Source organism: Dunckerocampus dactyliophorus, chromosome 4 (genome assembly GCF_027744805.1).
Source record: "Dunckerocampus dactyliophorus isolate RoL2022-P2 chromosome 4, RoL_Ddac_1.1, whole genome shotgun sequence".
NCBI classification, from domain to species: Eukaryota; Metazoa; Chordata; class Actinopteri; order Syngnathiformes; family Syngnathidae; genus Dunckerocampus; species Dunckerocampus dactyliophorus.
Window position 1 is genome coordinate 26,436,789 of NC_072822.1, and position 25,379 is coordinate 26,462,167.

The 25,379-nt window shown below is 41.2% G+C and overlaps 1 protein-coding gene across 1 annotated transcript; it reads left to right on the forward strand.

Annotated features, from left to right (window-relative positions):
- Positions 1-23,158: 23,158 nt before the first annotated feature.
- tcima (transcriptional and immune response regulator a) lies at positions 23,159-24,055 on the forward strand. The gene has a single exon (XM_054774666.1). It carries the CDS (start codon positions 23,250-23,252, stop codon positions 23,550-23,552), a length of 303 nt encoding a protein of 100 aa, XP_054630641.1. The 5' UTR covers positions 23,159-23,249; the 3' UTR covers positions 23,553-24,055.
- Positions 24,056-25,379: the final 1,324 nt, after the last annotated feature.

The window sequence follows — 25,379 nt, forward strand, 5'->3', positions numbered from 1 at the left end:
TTTAACACTATAAATATATAAAAAAAAAACATAAATTGGAGCAACAACTGTCTTTCATCTTTGAAAGACATCTTGTTGTATCTCGTTGTGACCACTAGATGACGTTGTGCACGTGAGTACTCACACAAGGACTGCTGTGACAATTATGTCTGCTAACGTTAGCACAATTAGTACAATTTCATATTGTAATTCATATTTATTACTGGTGCTCACTTGAGAATATCTAGCGTATGTATCTCGCCTATAGATGGATAATATCAAAGGAGAATGTTTCTTTTTTTTCAATGTATTTTTCCGGGGGCTACGTAGGTTGTAAATAAATGGTGACGCCATCTCCGAATTAGCTAAACAGTGAAACAGTGGCACTTTCATAGCCAATTTTAAGATGAAAGCCTGGACATAACCCGGTCGGGACCAGGTTATGAGTTCAGCCTAAGTTACCATGCTTCAAAAGAGAGCTACCTTCGCTGAACACCCAAGTCCGGCTTTACACTCAACACAGCTCCCTAACCCATTAAACTCGCTTCAATATAACCCCCATCATTATATTGTTTACACTATTACAATATTAGCTTCTGCTTTTGTTTAGTTATTTTTCACGATTGATTTTTATTTTGCTACAAAAGAATGTATGTAATAAAAGGAAATATTTTGTTGATATTGTTGCATTGTTTTACATTGTTGTATTTACATATTCTTAAATTGTTCACAAATACAATATGTTTTTTGTTTGCCTAAAATCTTCGCCCTGTGTTTCGAAAATCTCAAATAAAAAGTATTCGTGTCTGCAATACCGGTCCAGTTTTTAATTTGTGTGGTATGGATATGTGGTTGTCATGTGACAGTCATGTGACTGGGATATGGTTTCCCCAAAATGTGTCAAATGTCAAGTAAGCTAGCCCATTTGCAAATTTGCCATTTAAGGACATTTAAAATCCATTCACCAATTCAAATGAATTAATAAGGAGTCAACTATTACAATTAAACAGTTCTTACCGTATTTCTTGAATTAATTCATATCAAAATAGCTATTGGGCTTTTAGCCTTAGCATGGCTATGAAAAGCCTGATGTGACACAATAGAAACAATGCTAATCAGTCACCCAATACATGCACAAAAAAAATGTCAAGTTTGGTTATTTTCAAATAAGGAATACATTTACCATGAATGCCCACGTAGTCTTTTGTTTTGCGTGTTCCACTTGGTCTGTGGTATATCCTCCATCATTTTCCTTGAAGCAGAAATAGGTCAGGGTTCTTATGGGTTAATGTCTCCTACCTTGTTGCTGAGGTCAAATTTGACACACGTATCTTTTTGTCGTAAATGCAATCAACCAGCAGACATTATAATTCTATTTGTGGTTGACTGACTCAGTATCAGTCACGGCACCTGAGCCATATCGTAATTTCCGTATATAGCATCAGTCACTCTTCTGGATTTCACAAGATTGTCTCAATAAAGTCATCGAGTGAGATCAGTATTGATGCTCCTTTTCTGTGCGCTCTGCCGCACCCACTGTACAAATACTTGGAGTCTCAGCACAAAGACTATAAATGCCAGAGAACAATAAAGCCAATGTGTCTGCGCCTTCTGCAGCAGTCGGAACATAGGGTCAGTGTTTGTTGGTCATCTTGTTGCCTAAAGATGTGCGAGTCGTGAAAAAGTTGTTCAAAACCTGCACGTTTTTTACTGCGTCGGGACTCACTGGTACTCGCCTCCGTTAACGCGTTCCTTTACTCACCCTTGCTACCGCTGGTCAAATTAAAAAAGGATCCCTGGTAACATCACGTCATGAATTGTGCAGCTGTTGTTCCCTTGCTCCGTGATCGACAAAGACTCAAGATTCACTGACTCACAGGTACTTGGCAAAGACTCGAGTTTCACTGACTCATAAGTTGACGAAAAGTCGAGTTTCACTAACTCACAGGTGCTTGAACAAGACTCAAGTTTCACAGATTCTCGGGTGCTCAATGAAGACCAGAGTTTCACTGACTTATTAGTTGATGAAAACTCGAATTTCACTGACTCACACGTGCTCAACCACAACCCGAGTTTCATTGACTCATGGGTGCTTGACAAAGACCCAAATGCTACTGACTCACAGGTGCTCGAGGAAGGCTTAAGTTTTACTGACACACGGGCGCTAGAGAGACTGGACTTTCACTGAATCACGGGTATTCGTCGAAGACTTGAGTTTCACTGACTTGCAGGTGCTTGACAAAGACTCGAGTTACAATGGATCACGGGTTGACAAAGACTCAAGCTTCACTGACTCACAGGTGCTTGACAAGGACTCGTGTTTCACTGACTCACGGGTTGGTGAAAACTCAAGTTTCAGTGACACAGGAGTGATCGATGAAGACTTCAGTTTCACTGATTTATGGTGCACGAGAAAGTTTTGACTATCACTGACCCGCTGGTACTTGACAAAGACTCGGGTTTCGCTGACTCATGGGTACACAACCAAGACTCGATTTTCACTAACTTATGGATTGAGGAAGACTCGAGTTTCACTGACTTGCGTGTGCTCGATGAAAACTCAAGTTTGAATAACTCATGGATTGACGTACACTTGAGCTTCACTGACTCATGGGTGCTCGACAAAGACTCAAGTTTTACTGACTCGCGGGTGATCAAGTAAGGCTTGCATTTCACTGACTTACGGGTACTTGACAAAGACTCAACTATTCGCTGAGTCACAGGTTGACAAAGACTCGAGTTTCACTGACTCACGGGTGCTCGATGCAGACTCGAGTTTTGTGTACTCATGGGTACTTGTCGATGACTTGAGTTCCATTGATTCTGTGTGTGAATTGAGTACCCATTTCATGTCATTGAGTGACTCATGAGAACTCAAGTCAGTAAAAGCAATCACTATTGTTGGCACTGAGTGTGACTTTCATCAAATCTGTTCACTCATTCGTGAAACGTAGTGATGATTCCACCGACTGTCCCCTTTTTCTTTGAATGTTTTTTTGGGTGGGGACACACAGAAAGTTAACAGTGTTGTACATTTACACTCTAAAAATTGGTGTAACAAGACGAGAACAAACTTCCAAGTTTTACAGAACAGTTTGTTTCAATATTAGGGATTTGTCTAAGTCTACTCTTTTCCTGATGTTCTACACATAAAACTAACTCAACAAAAACCCTGCTGTGATGGAGAGATCACACTTTGCGCAAACATGATGCAAACATTTCTGTTCACATCACCAATGGTAAAATACTTTGCATTTGGCGTCCATGTACTGGAAATGGTGGAACCTTCAAGAAGCCCGGGGGTTGTACATGCAGGTACTTGTGAGTCTGTACCTCAGTTACCAGGCAGTGCATGCTTCATCAGATTTACAAGAAGATTGTGCACGTGTGAGCACAGCTGCCTCACTGCAAAATGATTCAGGTTTGGATCTGTAGGTTTAGAAAGTATACCCATTTGTGTGGAAAGGAGTTTCCTTTTTTCCCCCCGCCTCGTTCATTCACCATAAGTAGGTAATAATTCAGAAATACATAATAAAGGTCAAATTTATGGCATACATGTGCCCCTGTTATAATAATGGATTAGATTTTATAGCGCCTTTCAAGGAGCCCAAAGTGAACTCATTATTCATTCACTCCTCAGCTACACACTGGTGGTGGTAATCTACATCTGTAACCACAGCTGCACGTGGCTGCCAATTCATGCCTACGGCCTCTCCGACCACCACCAAACATTCATACACCAGTGTGGGCAGCACTGGAGTTGTGTGGCACAACGACAGTAATTGGGTGGAGGGAGCAAGGATCAAACCGACGACCTGCTCTACATCCTGAGCCACTGCCGCCCATAAAGACGTAAACTGCCTGTTATTTACAGTACGTGGACCGACACCAGCAAATGATATGGCACCCCAAACCATCACATCACTTTGGAAATCAAGGACCATGGTATCCCTGTCCTTAATTTGCCAGCAAACTTGCCTACCCGAGGAGTGCCACAGACTGATCGACTCCCTGCCACGCCGTATTGCTGCATTGATTTAGGTTAAAAGGAGCCCTGACCAAGTACTGAGTGCTGGACATGTTCATACTTTTCATGTTGATACTTTTCAGTTGGCCAGCATTTCTAAAATCTTTTTTTTATTATTGGTCAAAAGTAATATTCAAATTTTTGGAGATACTGAGTTTGGGATTTTCATAAGCTTTTAGTTATAACCATAAAAATGAAAAGAAATAAACATTTGGAATATATCAGTCTGCGTGTAATAAATGTATATAATATAAAAGTTTCACTTTTTGAATGAAATTACTGAAATAAATCAACTTTTTGGTCATATTTTAATTTTTTTGAGCAGCACCAGTGTATTAATCAACAATGGGAATAGTTGTTTTGGCACTGAAAGACAACCAGCTTGAGGTTCCACTAGCTTTTGGAATATTTGTTCGCTTGTTTGCATTACACAATACCACCACTAGAGGGCAGCGTCTCACCGTTTTCAGACTATACAGCGTGCCAAAACAATGCAGGAGAATCCAGTTTAAAAGTGGCCGCTTGTGTTGTGATGTTGTGCGGATTAAAGTCTGTACTTTGCCTGCTATCTGCTCATCCTACAGGCTTTTTTCAAGCTCAGCTGGTTCAAATGACCTGAATTTATGAGAATAAGTGACTTTATTGATTAGAAATACCGATTCATTATATGAAAGTGCAACAAGATAAAGATTTTGCTGTTGGAGTCCTGCCAGAGAGAATGCAATCTGTTCCACCGCGAGTCTGACCTTAACAATCAATGATAGATGTGGAAAATCAGCAGGCCGTGCCCATGATCCATAATGCCATTGCTGTGGCGGAGCAAGTTGTAGTCCCATATTCAGGCAGGTCAAGCCACAACAGTCCCATATGCAGTAATCTTCTGTATTAATTCAATCATCAGGACACAAAGCGAGCATGTTTGGAGAAAGGCTTTTATTCACAGTCTGGAGTCATGTGTATCAAGGCTGAGGATGATTTTGAAATGCGTTTCACAACATTAACGAAGTAACGGCAGAAGCAATATCTACAGACACAAATCTCACAATCACATTTGACTTGAATTAGCAATAGAAACGACATTGATATCAAACAGAAAACGTAGTCATAGTGATAATTCATTTTTCAGTCTCACATCCATCAGTCACTGAATGTCAGTTTAGCTGTACCACTAAGAGTTGTATCACAAGTAGAGATCCTCGAAGTGATTCATACTTGGAGAGATGAGGTAATTAAACACTGACTTTAATGCCATTGTGTAGTTTGCAGTGGTTTTTAAACTTTTGTTACGATGGAAGTGCAGTTCAATACCAGTGTAAACTACAATGCAGTTGAAACTTGTGATTCGGCATTTACAGGCCCATAAATATGCGGAAATCCAAAAATAGGCTGTTTTTTCACGGAGAAAACACATCATTCACCCTCAGATATAATAATTTATAAATAAGTGACATTACAGTTGAATGTTTCTTAGCCAAATGTTGAGATTTCACACTTTGATCCTTGAAGGCACCATAGTCGCTGCAAGACACAGAAGCAAAACTTTTATATCGTGACTCTGATTCCATCTGTTCATGTATCATCTTATATTATCATTCATTCGTGGTGAGTACATACAGTATACGCGCTATCATTTCAAATGTGTTTAATAAGCGTGTGAGGCATATTGAATCTGAGTCTTGATTATTACGCAGGAACTCTTAATGCAAATGCACAGGCATTTTTTCATCATTCCCTGGTGGCCCTGGAATGTAACTCCCACAAAAAGCAAGGATATACTGTATTACATAGAACTGCAGAAATTGGAGAGGACAAATGAATATCAACAACCACAATGACAATACTGCATTGAAACAGTCACACATAATAGTAGTAACGAAATGATTAACTATGATAGTGATCACAATGACAATAACTGTAATGCACACAATTGTAAAACATTGTAATCATATTGGCGACATCACCGTCACTGTAATAAAACCAACAACATAATAACACCCTGGTTAACCCAGTGAGTAATGTGGGGAAGTACGTATGTACTGTGAGTGTGTATATGTACGTGTGTACAGGTATTTACAGTATGTGTGCAAGTCATCATGTATATAAATGTGCGCGAATGTGTGAGCGTGTAATTGTCACTGAGAATTGTCACTGAAAGGAGAGGGACTGCCTCCCACCACCCAGCAAGCTCCGCCCCACACAGCCAGGCCGAGCCCCAGAAAGGGGCCGCAGACAGGCAATCCCAACCAGAAACAGGGCGCCGACAGGCCGGAGGACAGCCAACCCCCGAGACCGGCGAGAGATCACACCCCACAAGGGCAGACGGGCACCGGGGGACACATACCAGCAAGCCAAGAGACGCCACCGCAATCAAAAAGGATCCCGCCAACAGCGGTAGCGCCAGCCCCCACGGCAATCCCCACCCCTTAGGGAGCAGAGCCCGGCCTGCCCCGGGCCACCCCATGCCTGACCCCCGACGCAGGACCTCCGCGCCCAGGGACGAAGGAGGCATTGCCTCCCGCCCACCCAACGGAGGCCCGGGCCGCAGAGATGTAACACCCAGCACCAGCCCCCATGGAGCCTGTGTATCCCCATTCAAAATAAAAAAAACGGAATAAAATAAATAAAAAAATATTAATACAAACGGGCGAGCAGCAAGGCAACCCACCACACAGCGCCAGCAGCAGACCAGCCGCCGGACCCCACCAGTCACTGGAAGCCAGACCACCCACCCGCCCCCAGAACCGACGGCACACCACCAACGCACCGGAGCACCACCCTCAACAAGCCCGCAGACAGCCGCCCAGCAAAGCACAAAGGCCGGCGGCAACAAATGCCCAAGCGCCTGGCAGACCAACACACCCCCGGCAAAATGTGGGAATTAAAAAAAAAATGTTGCTAGATAATGCAGTTATTCGTCGATCGCAGTTAATTGGTTCCCAACCCGACCATCATAAGTGAATTTCCCATTCCCTATTTCTAAATGGAATATTTTCATAGTTAGACCATAGAAAATCTGTTGACGACCTTCTAAATACGTTTTTTTTTAACATTATTAGAGCTGCTAGATATGAAATAACACCCATGTAGTCACATTTACACTCGTATTACCCAATATAGTAGACATAATAAAAGTAAATAAGGCATTTAAAACATGAATAAGACGTGTGCTTGTGTGTTGCTATAAATATGTTCTCCAGGGGAGCAGAGTGGCAGGTGGACAAGAAGTGACGTCTGGGGTTCAGAGTTGAGTTTTAGCTTGGCATGGGTCACGCCCACTGCAGTAGCCTTCGTTAGGGGTTATTGTGCCTGAGATCATTGAACCCTGCTATAAATGCCTGTTGTTCCGGGAATCAAGTCTGGTGCTTGTGTGTCTCACCGAACATTACAGTAACAGCACTGACACCTAGTGACCAGTGTAGAATACTACATATCATTCACAGTGTTTTTGAATGTGTTTTCTGAATCCCTTACGCTTGTAATTTAGTTCATTTAGCCATTTTTATGCTTAAAAATGCTTAATTCAGGCAAAAAATACATAAAAGTTTTGGACTAATAATAGGCCTTATTCAACCATGAATCGGATGGATTTATTATATTCTTATTATATATATTTATATATTTTATATATATATTATTATATATTTTTTTGTTGTTGAAAAACCTTGATCAAGTGATGCCCGAAATTCGAAACACTAAGTGTCAAGGGACGACGGTAAAGTCGTTATCAAAAAATACTCAAGCATCCCAGAATGTTAACCATGGGCCGTACTGTGCTGGAGTAATATAAATACCTGAGACCTGAATGTGTGATCATTTTAGCCAATCAATTGATTGTATAGCTGGCAATGGCATTTAAACATTAAGAAATATGTATTCATATTTCTTCAGAAAAAGAATGCGAATTCATCGGACACTATAGACTATAACTATGCTCTATAGAACTCTAAAAACAAGAAAAAGTGGTACATAGGTAGATTGAAGAAGAGTAAATTATTACACACCAAAGGCAAACAGGACTCGCAGTTGCCTGGAGGGGGAGGTTGTAACCGTCACATGCAGATACGACGTCCATCATTTTTACTACCTTTGTTCTGTCAGGGACTTGTACAAAGAACATACTGTACATAATTTGGGTAAAATATCCACTGCAAATATTTCATTCACTCATTATGTTTAGGACGTTCCCCTTGATGTGTTGTTTGGTATTCATCCCATGTGTTTTGTGTCAAACAAAGGAAAGCAAGCAATTTTCTTTCTATTCCTGCTCCAGTTGAGCGAATGTCAAACAAGATGAAGCTGCCCTTGCAGAGCACATGGCTGTTGTCTGAGAAGACACGTGCTGCCGCAGCAAACTGGATCATGAAAAACATGCCTCCGTTCTGATCTCGATCTTGCGTTGCGCGTGAGTGACTGTTGACCTAAATTCAGTCTTTCCCTCTTCATCACTCACTCCCCACTTCTTGACAGCCTCTTTTCTTTCAGTTGTCAAATATTCTTTGTTGACTTTCCAAGCTGAAACTAAAGATGTATGCTACTGTATGTTTTATTCAGTTATCTATTTTCAATTTCAATGTCATATTTCTTTCTAGTTGTGTGTATGTCTGTCTGTATGTACGGTATGACTACAAAGCCCTGATGGGAGGTTGCTTCTTTGTCTGGTCTGCTGTTCAGGCTCGTTTCTCTTCTAACCAGCAGACCGGTTTGAACCAGCCTCAATCTGACGCTAGCTGGTATTCTCAGTTCCACCTCCAAGCCACCACACTAAGCACTGTTAAATCGTTCTGAGCTCATAGAATATCCTGAAAGACCTGCTGCAAGACTTCCTCTTAGGACAATTGTGTAAAACTTTGATATCATTACTGTATCTGCAGTAGGGATATTAAAAGCACTGGGCAGCAGCAATTAGTAAAGCAGGCGGATAGAAAGGTAGTAAAATAAAACCTATTTGTATTGGACATTTTAATAGACAGTGCTGCAAGAATACAGGGATTTATATTGAAAAAGTCTAACTTGCTGCACTGCTTTACTAGGAAATTGGACAGCAACAGTATCAATATATCATGTTGGTGTATTAATAATGTACTATGAGCAATACATCGTGATACTGGTATTTTCTAACACATCTAATGATTGTACCTTTAGGGATTTACAGTACTGGGTTGTTATCCAAGCTATTTTGTACCCGTGACATTTACCTTTTACTGCTTGGGTACATATTATGCATCTACCTTTGTGGTCCTGGAAAAGATCTAAAGAGTTGCCGTTCAATAATTCACCCTATTGGGTACACTGACCTCTGCAAATCTGTAAAATGTAATCCCTCCTTTATTGCGATTAATTGAATCCAAGCCCGACCGTGATAAGTGAATTTTGGCAAAGTAGGATTCCTTATTTATGAATAGAATATTTTCATAGGTGGTAAACCTGTTTACGACCTTCTAAATACAGGTTTTAACATGATTAGAGCCCTCTAGGCATGAAATAACACCCCTATAGTCAAATTCACACTGGTACCAATCCTCCTCCTTGACATCCGTCAGTCTCGGAAGACTATGGATCTGCGCCTTGAGCTGGAATAGCGGAATACGACAACTTTGTTTCTGGCTGTATAGCCCGATACGCGGGTGACAGTCACGGTTGCAGCGGTTGCAGATGTAGGTGCTTGGTTTTGGTGTCTTTTCCAAGGCATTTTTTCGAGCCGGTCGTTTTTCGTTGGCTGACTGACGGAGGCGCTCCTCTCCCCTTCTGAGTCCGTTTTTCGGGTTCGGTCGTCTGCAGTTTACTGGAATTCCTGCTGTGGCTATTGTCTCATCAACGTACCATTGCAGACACCTACTGACCAGTGTAGAATACTTCATATCACAACGTTTTTGAGTGCGTCTTCTGAATGGCTATATATTTTATTTTTATCCTTGAAAATGCTTTAGTTAGGCAAAAAATATGTTAAAATATGTAAAGATTTTGCTTAAGCAAGCATATTTTTGACTAGCAATAGGCCGTATTCAACCAGGAAACAGCATGATTTATTAATCAATATACTGTATTTTTGAAAAACAATGACAGAGTGAAGCTGTGACTGCTTTAAGTGGCGAGGGATTACTCAATTTAAGTTTTGTCGAAGCGCTTCGATTTTGTCCGGCACATCTTTTTTCAAATCAGCTCAGGAAAGTGGGACATACAGGGAGAGACGATAGAAACGAATGATAGATACGGATAAAGAGGACAGCGAGATGAACGAGACATACAGCCGTCCCTCACTATATGGCGGTTCCAATATCGCTCCCTCACTATACATAGTAAAAGAATGATACTTACCATTGGAGCGACTAAAGTTTACCTGTTCAACAACGCCACCTTTGTTAAATTAGTTGTTTTTACAATGCAATTATTCATTTTTATAATCAATATATAATTATCATCTCTGCTTGTTGGCTTGTTTTCAACATTTACCCATTCAAGTGATGGAAGTCTGAATTGTAGCCTGTTTTACTAAAATTGGCTTTGTTGAGCTTTTAGCTGATGTTTTTCTGTTTATGTGGATGTATACTTGTGTTTATTGATACAGCATTGCGTAGCATGTACTTGAGCAATACAGAAATAACCCAGCCGCCCTCACGACTGGGGCCCGGCGGTTATAATAGCTTAATATAGTTTGTGCCTGAAATTGGGTGACCATATATTGATTACCAAAAAACCATCACACTGTGGTGAGATACTGAAATGATACTCGAAGTTGAATCAAAGATGCCTTATAATTTCAATACATTTAAACTATGCCTCCCCTGTATAGATAGAATAGTTATATTACAAACTATCTATATAACCAACAACAGAGGTTACTCAACATGTTTTGTAATGCCTAAAATAATATCTCTTTAAGTTTCAACAGTGCAAAAATGACTTCAACATCTCTGGAATTAAATAATGATGGCTCAGGAGCTCGAGCAGGTCATCCAGAAACTGGAAGGTTAGCGGTTTGATCCTCGCTCCCTCCAGCATCCATAGGCGTCAATTGGCAGCCACGTTTCCGTCAGACTACCCCAGGGCAGCTGTGACTACAGATGTAGATTACCACCACCAGTGTGTGACTGAGGAGTGAATGAATAATGGGTTCACTTCATTGTGAAGCGCTTTGGGTGTCTTGAAACCAGCTAATATCTAAAATCGAATCCATTATTCTGTAGCCTACAAGAAAATAATAAAAGCAAATCTATTAAAATATCAAACTAAAATTTAAATTTAAATTGTAATGACCCAATGAAAAACAATGAAAACCTGGACAAGTAAGGTAAGGTAAGGTGAGCACCACCACAAGCAAGGTGAAGTTTGCCTCTGGCTATGACCTGTGCGACTCAACCTGGCCACAGCGTGCTGCCTTTCCATGCAGTTAAGTGCTATGCTAACATTATGTAATTCATTACTACATATTTATACTGTAAATGATCACTAAGCTAAGGTAAATGAGATGGGTTTTCTAACAAATACTGGTATAATTATGGAGCTTTAAAGCACACATTTTCTCATAAATTAAAATGTTTTGATAAAAAAATTAAAAAATCCAAATATGCGGGGTCGCAAATGCTGAAGTGTGAATATGCTTGTACTCTCATACTTTACTCCTATTTCTAACACTTAGACCCTCACTCGTGCTTGTATCCTCTGCTTAATCCTCTAGGACAGGGGTCTCAAACACAATTTACCTGGGGGCTGCTAGAGGTAGAGTCCGAGTGAGGCTGGGTCGCATCAAGTATTGGGAGTAGGGCTGGGAATCTCGGGGTACCTCACGATACAACACGCGATACATGGCTCACAATAACAATAATATCTTGATACAGTAACAGGGTGAATCAAATAAATGATTTCACAGTTTATATTTTGCTGCATTCAGCTGGGATAGGCTCCAGCTTACCCGTGACCCTAATGAAGACAAGCGGTATAGAAAATGGGTGGAATTTTTTTACCACATTTGTTTAAGTGACTCACTCACTCTTAGTTCAGTGTAGGCTCGTGTGTGCATCCTACGAGTAACATTGGCTTGTCGCAGGCCGTATTACAGTAATCTTTGAAGACAAGTCGCGCGCCGCAAATGGCCCACGGGCCATGAGTTTGAGACCCCTGCTCTAGGAGATAAGGACAACAACAGTATGTATCCATTTATTATCAGGAACTGGTTGTCTTATACATTAGAAACACTGAGAAACAACGTGACCCTGTTACAAAGGTAACAGAAACCGCCCACTAGCACCTTGTAACCCAAATGTTGTGTTACCTTTGGACAGACTTGGCTGGTTCACATTTTTACAAGCTAGCCAAAAAAACAGCTACATAACAGTTGAGGCGTATTGCTTTCATAACCATGAAACGCCCACTGATGACCATCCTCAGCCTTGTCTGATCTGGCCCTTCTGCCACAGTACACAATAGGCTTACTGACGACCGGCTCCAGAACTCTCCTTTGGCTGGCGTCTGGCCAGGCCCCGTCACTTCATGTGCTTCTTTGTGTTGTTTCATGTTGTCTTTGTAGAAGGCCAGTACCTTTTGAACATCATAGGAGGGTCAGTATTTTAACACAGACACAGAAATGCTAGGCTAAGAGTGTCCAACCCTTTTCCAGCGATACTGAAAAATGAAAGAGCCACTGTGATACTTTGTAAACTAAACTGTGGATATGCTATAAAGTTAGACTGCATCACAGCTTTGTGATATAGCTGAAAAAGCATATTGTTACTGTGAACTTTGGTCTTCGCACATTTTTCCCCACATTTTTGCTGTTGCTTGTTTTTGAATTTTCCGATTATTTCAACTTTCTTCTTAAATAACCTTTCCTAATATTACAACTTTATTTCCATAATATTATAACTTTATCCCCAAAATCATTGTTCCAAAAATTACAACTTCATTTTGTTTTGTTTGTTTCTCATAAAAATACGACTTAAAAAAAAACATACTTAAAAAAAATATTTTCACTCTACGCCACTAAAATGACAAAGATGTCAGTTTTCCTCATAAGGTCACAAGCTTATTCTCGGAAAATTTTGCCGTTTTTTTTCTCGTCCGAATACAATTTTTATTTATCTTTTAATATTGTCACTTTATTCTCGTAAAATTCCAGCTGTTTTTTTTTTTATTTTTGCTGTGTTTTTGTCGAACAATTTCATCTTTCTTCTTGTAATTATGACTTTATGCGTATGCGCATAATATTTTGACTTTATTCTCGTCCCTTTTTCTGCAACCCAATTTCCCAAAAATTACAACTTTAGTCATTGTTTTGTTTGTTTTTCCATATTACAACTTTAAAAAAAAAAATTTTTTCTTTATGCTACTAAAATTATGTTATTTTTCCTCATAATATTAGATTACTACTTTTTTCTCAAAATATTTTGACTTTATTTTTGTAAAATTGCTGATTTTTAATTTTGGCCCTCGGGCTGCACTTTGGACACCCCTGTGCTAGGCTGTGTTGGTGATGCCTGCCCTAAAGCCAGTCAGTTTAATGACTCAATGAAAAAAATAAAATAAACCAGGACAGTTTCATCACTTTGTAGGAAAAAAAAACCCCAGGAAAGCCAGGACATGAAAACAAAACATGTCCTGGGAAAACAGGCCATTTGGTCACCTTACTCTAGTTCAGTTGTGCACTGTAATTTACTGTAATTTAACGTACATAGAAATATCCACTTTCCAGTGCAAGCGAATCTTACCATCAAGACCACACAACAACAGCATGGCGGCTTGCATTTCAGGCTCCAGATTTATTGTGTCAATTGTGTAAGCAGCCCTTTAGCCTGATTTTACCAAAGCATAAAAGCGGAACTGTTCCATAGAAACTGTTTCTGCTTTGAGTCAGAAATGAGGCTAAAAATGCACTGCAGTATTTGTTTGGTATTGCTGTGTTCTGGTGACCATGGCAAACCCTCCCTTTCCTCTACCGCCTGCCCTCCACTGCGTCGCCATGGGAGCCGTATGCCATCTGAGCTTGAGCTGAGCTGTCAGAAGCAGTGTGTTCAAGGTTACCTCACCTGTGTCTGAAGTCTCCCACAGCTAGCTCTGCTAATGATAAACAGACTGTAATCGAGTATTTTATAGTATTTTGGCCCCGCACTGACCTTTAAGCTTTGACTTTAAGCTGGCACTTTCATAACCCAAACCTTTTTTGTTACATCACTGGTGAAGCTGTAACCCAGTTTAAGTAAACAGTAGCCACATGAAAGTAGTAATATGTTGTTTGAAATAATAGCTTGAAAGGATTTACATTGTCCTTGTAATAATAACCACATGCCACATAAGAGGAAGCGCAGGGGTCATGCCTATTACTGATAATTCATTCCCGCCTTATCTGTCACATGTTGACACAATACAGTGGTGCCTTGGTTAACATCAATGTCCGACTCAAACCAAAACAGACTCTAAACAAAGCAAATTTTCCCATAGAAAATAATGTAAATCCAATTAATCCGTTCTAGACACACAAATGCAGAAATAATTACAAATGACAAATGAATGGACAACTGAGCATTTAACATCACTTTTATCTAGTTTTGGTGGAACCCCCCCGCCCGTCCGTCGATGATGGAGCCAATCCCGTCACATTTACATACATCTGAAATGACGACAGTCATAAAATTTGGAGGTCTTGCGCCCTTGTCTCGTCCGTCGCCTTACTCTTTTGTGCGGTCTCTGATACAAACGCTGTTGTCCTAAAACAGCGGCCGTGGCCCACAATGCATTGCACGATCACGTGCAGGTATCGAGAGATTTTGTCTTGTGATGTGTGATCCAAGATGGCGGCGTAAACGAACCAGACGGTATTTTGGATGCTAAACAAGCCAAGGCAAAATCTTAGCAAAAATTTTGTAACATAACTGAACTCGAACTGAAAACTGTATTTTGTTGACTTACATTTTTTCATTTAAATTTATTTCTTTATAAAGGCAAAGGAAGAATAAAATTGTTAAAAATAAGAATAAAATGTAATAAAAGTAGTGAAATAGGAATACATTTTGTTTGAATGTTCAAACAAATGTAAAATTAAATAAATAGAAAATTATTGAGTTAGAATAAATGAGGACATTAAAAAAGGACAGGGCGCAAGGGGCTGCACGTTGGTCTAGTGGTTAGCATGTCGGCCAACACAGTAACTGTCTGGAGATCGGGAAGCCCTGGGTTCGATTTTCCCTTGAGCATTTCAGTGTGGAGTTTGCATGTTCTCCCCTTGCGTGTGTGGGTTTTCTCCGGGTACTCCGGTTTCCTCCCACATCCAAAAACATGCATGTTAGGTTAATTGGAGACTCTAAATTGTCCGTAGGTATGAATGTGAGTGTGAATGGTTGTTTGTCTATATGTGCCCTGCAATTGGCTGGCGACCAGTCCAGGATGTACCCTGCCTGTCGCCCGAAGTCAGCTCCAGCATGCCCCCGCGACCCTAAAGAGGAGAAGCGGTATAGAAAATGGATGGATGGAAGGTAAGCAAGGATATCGAGAATAAAAAATGCTGGAGTAAAAATTTTGACCTGAATTGCACAATTCATGAGCATTTTGTCAATTTAGATTAAATATAACTCATTGGTCACATCCCATGAATGAAATGTATTCCTTATTATGACACCTTCAAATGTGTTTTCTTGCACCTTTGAGCATCTTTACTTCAATTGCCAAATATTAATTTTCTCATAATTCCATATTCTCAGCCCATCAGCAGTGGTTGGGGACATGTGTTACATACATCAACTTGACCATTACCTTGGGAAGTCTGCTGCCAAACCCCCTCAACCCACCCGTAAACCAACCACCCTCTTGTCCATCAATGATTTAGCACCTCTCTTCAAAGTTCCTGATGACTGTAGGTTTTGGTATGAACACATGAAAGGACAATCCTATGAACATAACTGATGAATCAGGCTCAGTATGTATTGTACAGCATTACTATGGCTTCTTTAGCTTATTAATACACACTCCATAACTACATGTACATGGGCTTTTCCTTTAATACACAAGCAGATACAATGACTTTGAGTGTGATGGCCATTCTTCTTATTGTGTGTCTGTAGCCATGACTGCCACTCACCTCTTCCCCCCACCAGAATATCGAACTGAACTGTGGGTGTTCCACGTTACATGTGGGTAGAAGCTGTCAGATCTTTTCAAGGAGGATGAATGCACGGAATGTGCCACATAGAGGACATGAAAGAGCTTGCTTCTAAAATGATGGGTGGGTGGGGTCTTGTCAACATCTTCAAATTGGGGGGTGTACTGGGTCCACGAAATCATGTACAGTACTGACCTTAATATGATCCACCTGACCCAGAGAGGCCTGCTGATTCTGGCACAGAACAGGATCCATTGCATGGACAGATGAACAGTAGGTTTGGCCTCACTCCCATGCGGTGCAGCCAGCCGTGAAGTGAGTGGAAGCCGGATTGAGCCAGTTCAGTGCGATAATGCCTGCACTGCCTGGTTGTCATTTAATCTGCATACACATGAGGGCAGTCCCTCCCGGGTGGTGGTGCTGATGGATAGAGTGAACAAGGTCCAAGCTGAGAACAGGAAACATGAACTCTGCTATGCGTGTATGTTACTGTCTGGGAGATTGTGGGTTTGACAAACACTGTACCCTAGGGACGTCCCTTGGGCATAAAAATGAGATATCGGTTCATACCGGTATCGTTTTTTCTGTGAGGGTGATGACCATGCTTACCACGCATGAAGAAAATCATCCGCTTCAGTGGCACAATCCAAAGTAAGCTGGGTTGAGCGCTAGCTTTGAATGCTAAGAAGGCCGTCGACATCGACAGACTTACCGGCTCGTACTGGTTACTAAAAAATTATCTGAAGTCCAGAAAAGGAAGTGCAACTTGTGTCAGCAGCTTCTTACGTAACATGCCGCACACAACCAACAGTGTATCATTTAATGACAACTTCATTTTATATTATGAATTTTAATGCAAGAAATTAGGCTGCTAACTGAGAGGTTTGGCAATTTGTGTTTTTTTAAGCTATGCTGTTCCTATTTTATGCGCACTTTTCTGATGTGTGATATGCCTACTAGCCGAAAGCGACCGTGTTTGTTCATCTTGCTTTGTGTGTCACTCAAGAAATTAAGGTACTGTTGTTGCACAACTACCATGTTTATTTGTTTATCTATGTGTTTTGGCCTGTTTCTTTGAGGTGGAAAAAGTCGCTTACTAGTTTATTTGTTGGTATCGGCTCTGCTCTTTAAAAAAAACATTCCACTATTAGTCGACTGCGGACAAAATGAATCAGACTCGACTATGAAAATCCTTATTGGAAGACAGCCCTGCTTTGTTCTGATACGGATGTTTTTTTTTATAACGAGGGGGAGGGAGGGGTTCTGTTCCCAATAATCAGTTTGTAGTTGGTACCTAATTAACTGCAAATTGCCAAAAGTGGCTACCTGCCTGAGATGCACATGATCACTCAAGTGACACCTTTTCAATTTACCTGCTCCCCACAAGCCGGCGTTATTAGGTTTTCCCAAACATGTATTCTTACAGTGTAGAAGCAGCAAGATAGGTTGTCCTCAATGTTCCACAGAGGCTCTCTATTGCCCAGATGCCCTTCACTTCCTGTGCTACTGTTACATAAGCAGCCATTTGCCAAACAGACACACTGGGCGTTTGCTGCATGCAACATATTCCAGTAAGGCCTTAATGTCAGATGTAGCCACAGGCCATGCATTGTTTCGCTCTAACCACAAACGCATGTGTGCAGTCATTAGCTGCACATTAGTCCCAATGATGCCCCTAAGAGTCATTTAGGGCGTACTCACACTAGGCCAGAGGTGCCCACACTTTTTCAGCCTGCGAGTTACAAAAATACAAAAAATAAAAATAAAACTTTTATTTTCATAGCTTATTTCAACCCAAACAAAGCGTTTGGGTTTACCAGAAAGGTTTTGACCAAACGAACAAGAGAGTTGAGAGAGTTGAGCCACTTCTCCTTGACGTCAAGAGAAGCCAGTTAAGGTGGCCCTTGGGGGAGGTGTTCCAGGCACTACGGAGCAGGTGAAGGCCCCAGCGAAGATCCAGGACACGCTAGAACAGGGGTCTCAAACTTGCGGCCCGTGGCCATTTGTGGCCCGCCGGGTCATATTTTGCGGCCCGCGACTAGACATGGAGGAGTAGTGTAAATGCTATAAAAAATATTTATTTTTGATATGATTCTACTTTATAGCATTGATCTACTTGAGAGACACGAGATGTTGTGTTTTCTGAATGACTTTAAAATAGCTTTACTGTTTTTCAGACACCGAAACTAAAATCCTGTTTACACTTATGTTGCAAAAACATCCTCATTCTTTTTGTACCATTGCTGCTTGTAGTCTGGTTAAAATATGCTACAAAAATTCCACCCCTTTTGTATCGCTTGTCTTCATTAGGGTCACGAGTAAGCTGGAGCCTATCCCAGCTGAATGCGGCAAAATACAAACTATGAAATGTGTTTATTTTTTTGTTCCACCCTATGATTGTATTGAGATATTATCATTATCAGGAGCCATGCATCGTGTGTCATACCGTATCATGAGGTACCCTGAGATTCCTAGCCCTATTCCTAATACTTCATGCAGCCCAGCCACAACCAGACCCTATCTCCAGCGGCCCCCAGTGAAATTGAGTTTGAGACCCCTGCGCTAGAAGGATTATGTTGAGGACTGGCTTGGGAAGGTAAGAATTGGATGAAGTTGCTGAAGAGAGGGAACTCTGGGCCCTTCAGTTTAGCTACATAGCTAGCTAAGCGGAAGAAGACGGATGGATGGATGAGTGGATGGATTAAGGATTGAGTTTAAAGTTTGAAAGGTTATCATTGAAACGATAAAATACCTCTTTCAGTTATGCAAAGAAAAGGAAGGCAACGGGTAAACATTGGCTAATGAACTCTGATAACAATAACATTACTGGCTATAATAACAGTACCGTCTTTATTACAGTGCATCCCATGTGGAGCACTGGTTGAATGAACTGTGCAACTTATCCAACACCTTCAGCCTGTAAAAAACGTTTACAATAGCCGTCTTACATAAGATTTCTGCTAATTGCAGGGGTAACCGTAAAATCAATCTAGAGCATCGAAGATTTAGTCAACTGATAGTATTTCAGTGTTGAAATGTCAGCACAAGTGTGAATAAATAGAACTGTTTAACAGTTTTGCGTGAGTAAACTAAAGGACTAAATGTAGGACTTTCAAACTTGAAGGCTCTTATCTGTGGACTCTATTTTAGGGAATCTGGCATTGTTGCTTGTGCAATATCAACTATTAATCTCTGGAAGAGGTTTTATCATACTTACTGTCTCTTGGGAATCTCCCTCCCAGGGGAAAAATGACACAGTCCCTCAGTCCCCTGTTTAAATTTAGTGCTGCTTTTGTTAAGATAAAGCAAGAATGTTTGGCGTGCACAGGAGAATAGGGTCAACAGCTCAAGGTTCTGGCTTCCGCCTTCCCGCTGAAGTCTTATTGTGCGTTGCTTTGCCTGGGGGTCATAAATATACCATCTCAAGCAGCCAACAGTTTTTTTTGCATAGGTGCAGTGACATTCCGTGTCTCCTGCAATGCCAGCTGCAGACAGACAGATATCCTGTGGCGACACATTGTTCACCCAGACCTGGAAACTACAGCTGCCTGGAGGATCTGGATCTTATTTCACTTCAAACCCGCACGGATTCCTGGTTCATTGTTCTACTGGGCAGACAAGTGAGTGCCACATGCCGGGCATACGGTGCATGACCTTCACTCTGCTGCACTCTCAGGAAAAAAAAGACACTTCCTGAGTCGCTTATCGCCATTTTTCCTTATAAGGCAGTCAGGATGTGCGTCGGCAAAACTAAGTACATAAAAGTTTTACACCATGGCTGTTTATGGCCAGAGTTGTGACTCTGACTGAAGGGGGAACGCCTGTTGATGTTGTCAAGTAGGATCAACGAGCCAGCATCGGCCTCAAACACCACTTCAAACACTCCTATTTGAATAACTAACGCAAATATATTTTGGTTTTCCAGAAATGTTTACAAGAACATGAGCGTCCGTTTTGGGACTATATATTGACCCTTTGGATAAAAATCATGAGTAAACTGTGTGTGAAGTGCACACTATTTATCCATCCATCCTTTTTCTATGCCACTTGTCCTCACTAGTGTAGGGGTATGCTGGATCCTATGCCAGCTGACCTTGGGCGACAGGCCCAATATTTAGTGTTCTCTTTACATAAAACAATACATAACAACATTTACATAACATAATCGTCAATAATCATGAATACTTTGTACAACAAAGAAGACTACAACAATGCAGACAAATTCCATCCTGCTAGAACAGGGGTGTCCAAAGTGCGGCCTGGGGGCCATTTGCGGCCCGCAGCTCTGGTTTTTTCGGCCCGCAGCACACTCTAAAAATGTAATTTAACATGGAAACATTAAAAAAAAAACAGCATCAGCAAAAATTGCAAAACCAATAAAAAATAAAAATGTTAAGAGAAGAGCAACAGCTGAAATGAAATCGTTGGAAAAAACCCCCCAGCACAAATGGAAAACACAGCTGTAATTTTACGGGAATAAAGTAAAAATATTAATAAAAAAAAGTCATAATCTAATAAAGAACAAAAGTCGTAATTTTCCAAGAATAAACTCGTATTATGTCATTTTTAGTAGCATTTCCCCTATATTACAAAGGTGAAATGCAGTTTTTTCTTGAGCTAAATATAGCTTCTTAGCATTTCTCTGTGTGCTTTACGTAATATCAAAGTGTGCTTGCATCCTTTCATTTTCAGTATGTATGTATGTATGTATGTATGTACTTTATTTATCCCACAGCGGGGAAATTTACTTGTTACAGCAGCAAACAAGCAAGACAAGTAAAGAGAACAGTAAAGTAAAGCACTACAACATGGTTCAGGTGGTGCAGGTGTTGTAGAGCCTGACAGCGGTCGGTATGAAGGACCTGCGGAACCTCTCCCTCTTACACCGTGGGTGTAACAGTCTGCTGCTGAAGGAGCTGCTCAGGGAAACAACAGTGTTGGTAGGGGAGGGAGGGGGGGCAGACTCAAATCTGTTAAAAAACAGATTGAGTTCATCTGCCCAGATCTTGTCCCCACTGGCTTGGTCTCTCCCCACTCCTTTACCATGGCCTGTGATGGTCTGCAGGCCTCTCCAGACTTCCCTGGCCCTCGCTAGAAAAAGTTTGGACACCCTTGTGCTAGAATAACAACCTGGATAAACAACCTAATCATTCATCGTTCAGCTCAGCTAAAAAGTCCACCTTTACTATGTAATGAATTCCCGAAATTAATTTCTCTCGACTTACCTTGATCCAGGAGGTGGGGGCAGATACAGGAACACAAGGATTCAAGACGAGAGCTGTAAAAAAACTCGCCATAATAATGCACTGCTTTGATTAATTATTGTGCTAGTTTACGATGGTGCACTGCATGGTACTGACTGTACCACACATGCGCAAACTACCGCCTGTAGTCCATAAACGGCCCGTTCAAATTTCCAAATTATTATTTTTTTAACCTTTAACATCAAAGCTGTTGCCGGCAATATCCTTTGCAATGATACTTTTATAGTAAGTCTTGAACTATGAAAATTATTCCTATGGTTTGTTTACCAGTAATGTACGGGGTCATGATGGTAATCACAGAAAACGATACTACTTTGGTCTGGTTAAAACAAACTAGTGTCGGTGTACTCTACTAGTAACGTCTGAAATAACGACAAATAAAACAAATCACTTGCGCGATTTGTTGGGGGGTTTAGTAGTAGTAGTTTAGTAGTTTAGTAGTCACGTCCACACAGGAATGGACCACTGGGTGAAAACGATGCAATACCTGAAGCACACCAACACGCAGCTCCGTCGTCTTCCGCTTGCCCGGCTTGTCCAACTTGATAACGAAGTGGAATTATTTCTGCAAGTCACTTTGGCGTATAAGACAAAAAAATATTAGGAGAATGTCAACTTGAGTCACGTCAGTCGAAATATCCAGATATTATGTTGGCTTTTCAGCAGCAATACATACCGCTCACTTCCGGTCACGTGATGGCGATGGGGCGGTCACGTCATCGTTTTCAGAAAGTAGCTTTTCCGCTTGTCCACACGACGCCGTTTTCAAATAATACTGTTTCAGGACACCCAGAGCGCCGTTGCAGTGTGGATGACAGGCTGAAATGATAAAATGCTTTACAGTTTCCACCTGAGACTGTGAACCGGCTCTGACTCTTGTACCTCATCACATGCAAATGAAATACATCACAAAAGAAGCCAAGTCTACCAGGTGCCGGTGTGTCTCAGAAAGAGGTTACATCAAAAGAGAATACTTTCTTTGACAACTGAATGCAAATGTCTGGATTCAGGCTCCCTGCTGGGGGACAGGGTCTGAAGACAAAGGCTAAACAGGAGATGACGCGCCCATTACTTGTCGCGCCCATGTTATTATATAAGGAAACCCCGTCTTGGACATAAAGTTATTGACAGAAATACACACTACAGTCTTCCCTCGTGTAGCGTGGTTAAATGGTTTCAGACCCTACCGCGAAGTAGGATTCCATTTTAATAAATTGAATATCTTCATAATTTGAACATAGAACACCTGGTTATGAACTTCTAAATACGTTTTTTTTTACCATTATAAGAGCCCTTTAGACATAAAATAACACGCCATAGTAACTTTATTTTTATATTACCCAATATAGCAGACATAATAATCGAAATAAGCCATGTTAGGCCAAAATAAGACTTTTGCTTGCTAGCTTATTGCGTCATGAGTGAACAGTAGTAATTAAAGAGAAAAGGGGAGTGCTCGACTGTTTGAGAAGCAATGTATAAAGATGTGTGAAACAAATAAACCATACCATACCAATCACCAAATAAAAAATAAACATCTTGTTAAATGAGTTAAGAAATGATTGATCTTTGATCTTATTAGATTGAGGTGACTTCATATAGAAAACTAATGGACTAATATGGTAGCCTAAAATACGATTATTCATTCGTATTTGAGACAAAGGATGAGGTCACTTTGCGCTGTAGTTTGGAGAATAGCAGCCCGAATACGCTCAAAGCGTCGTCTCTCAGTTTCCCGACTGCTGACGTCACTGCTGGCGAGTAGAGCAGCAGCAGCATAAAAGCACGCAGCCTCAGCTCTCTTGCACTCACTCAGCCTCCGAAGCCGCTCGGTGCACTCACTCAGCCTCCGAAGCCGCTCGGGCGTCAACACAGCGCACAACCAAGAGGCGACATGTCCACGTACGTGTCCTCAGACTGCCGCCGGGTCAGCCCGACTGTCCACGGCAACAAGTTCGACACGGCGCACCGCAAGAAAGCTGTGGCCAACATTTTCGACAATGTCAGCCAAGACGCCCTGACGAGACTCTTCCAGAAGACGGGTGACATGAAGGCGGAGGAGCGGGTGAGGAGTATCTTCTCCCACTCGCACGACCCGGAGGAGACGGCCCGGGCGCTGATGGCTCTGAAACAGAGAAAAAAGGACAAGTTCCTCCAGATCGCAGGCATGCTCCGACACATGCTCAAACTGCGCTGACTGCTTTAGCCGCCTGTGTCTTCTCTTTTTCGGCTCGACTTTGGAGCCCAAGACCTGCGCTCGCTCGCTCGCTCGCTCTCGGATGGGATGCCTGCAGGTGCTTGTGCTTGCAAGAGGCCGCCCTGCGAGGCCACTTGCTCCCGCCCAAGGCGATGGGGAGTCCCGCCATGAGCGGATGGAACCAGATAAGCTAACTGGAGATATGAAGGACACGACTTCTCCACTGTGAAGCAGTACGACACAACAAAGGAGCAGACACCTCTGTGATGGTGCTGGCGGAAAGCTGCAACATTTGACTTTTTAGTGCCAGAAGAACCTTCGTGGATGCCTGTCCTGAACACATGCCTTGTTTGCAAATGAACACTGTCATTATGAATATATTTTTAATATGGTGGCTCCAAATGTCACTGTCATGTCAACACAGCACAATGATTTTCATGGATGATGTCAATTTTAATAAATTGCTTTGTATACACACGTCAAACTTTGTGCTTATGTGCATTCATCATGTTTCTCCACATGGCAATGTGTTTATACGGTACACTCACTCATATATTTATAGCTCTAAAGGTACTGTAAATCTAAACTAATACATTAATAACTGGACCCCATACAGCCAACAAGTAGTGAAAGTGTCAAGGGGGGAGGCAGTAACCTTGAATGTACCACAGTGAAAGCCGTTGCATCACTAAAGGCACAACAACGTATCTTATTTTTATGAGAGGGTAGTTGAAAATGTTCAGTGAGATGGTCAGGCGACTTTAAAATATAAACAAAAAACAAAAAACGCAGACGTGATCAGCTTCATGTATGACTACTACACAAATATAAGAAAGGAAGAAAGGAATATATTTTTAGATATATAGCTCTAAAGGAAATCATGTTCATCACGCAATATTACATCATTATGATGTTATTATTTAGGTCTAAAGTGCACCCGAGGGGCCATTTTTGGTGGCAGCTCGTTTTTTTATTGGCCCTCGACATATTCTAAAAATAAAATGAATGAATTATTAATGAGCCTACAACACAAAGCTAAGTTGATGTTAGTTAGTTGTTAGTTGTTAGATGTTGTTAGTTGTTAGTTAGTTGATGTTGATGAAAAATGAGATAAAAAATCAGTGGTGTAATATGTATTTTATTATATTAGCATAAGTTATATTATATCGAATGTATATAGTAATGTAATATATATGAAATATAACTATATAGTATCTGCATCCTTCAATTTTTTTGTACACGGCTCTCGCTGGAAAGATTTTGGACATCAGTGGAAATATATGTGAATATATTCCTAAATGTAATATACACAAAACTCATCAGGTCGATCAATAGATAATGGTAGTTCTGAGTCACAACCCAGCCTAAATTCCTCTAATAAAGTGTGTGATGAGCACATTTCTTGCTTGCATTCTGCTCTTTGTTCTGATGATACATGCTCTTTGAAAGGGCAGTATTACTCAGAGAAGGATGTGATTACGCCTCCCTGGGTTTCCCTCATACAGCCGTGCACCACATCAGACCGGCGAGAACCAGTTCGGCTCAGGCTGGGGCGGGTGGGGGTGATTCCGCAGCACGGTGATGTTTGTGCTGGAGTCTATTTAATCATCGCTGCGCTCCAGATAAGAGCCTGTTAAAGTAGCATTACAGGCTTTGGACATGTCCATGCTTTGCTTTTTGTGTGATCCTTCTCAACAGACTCATAATGATCCACTGCTGCAAGCATTTATTATATTTACTACATCTTTTTGCTGAGTTTTACAGCTTTTCATCTGCAGGCTTGCAGCCGTCACACACAGGTTGCTTGAGCAGTTGCCTCCTAATCTG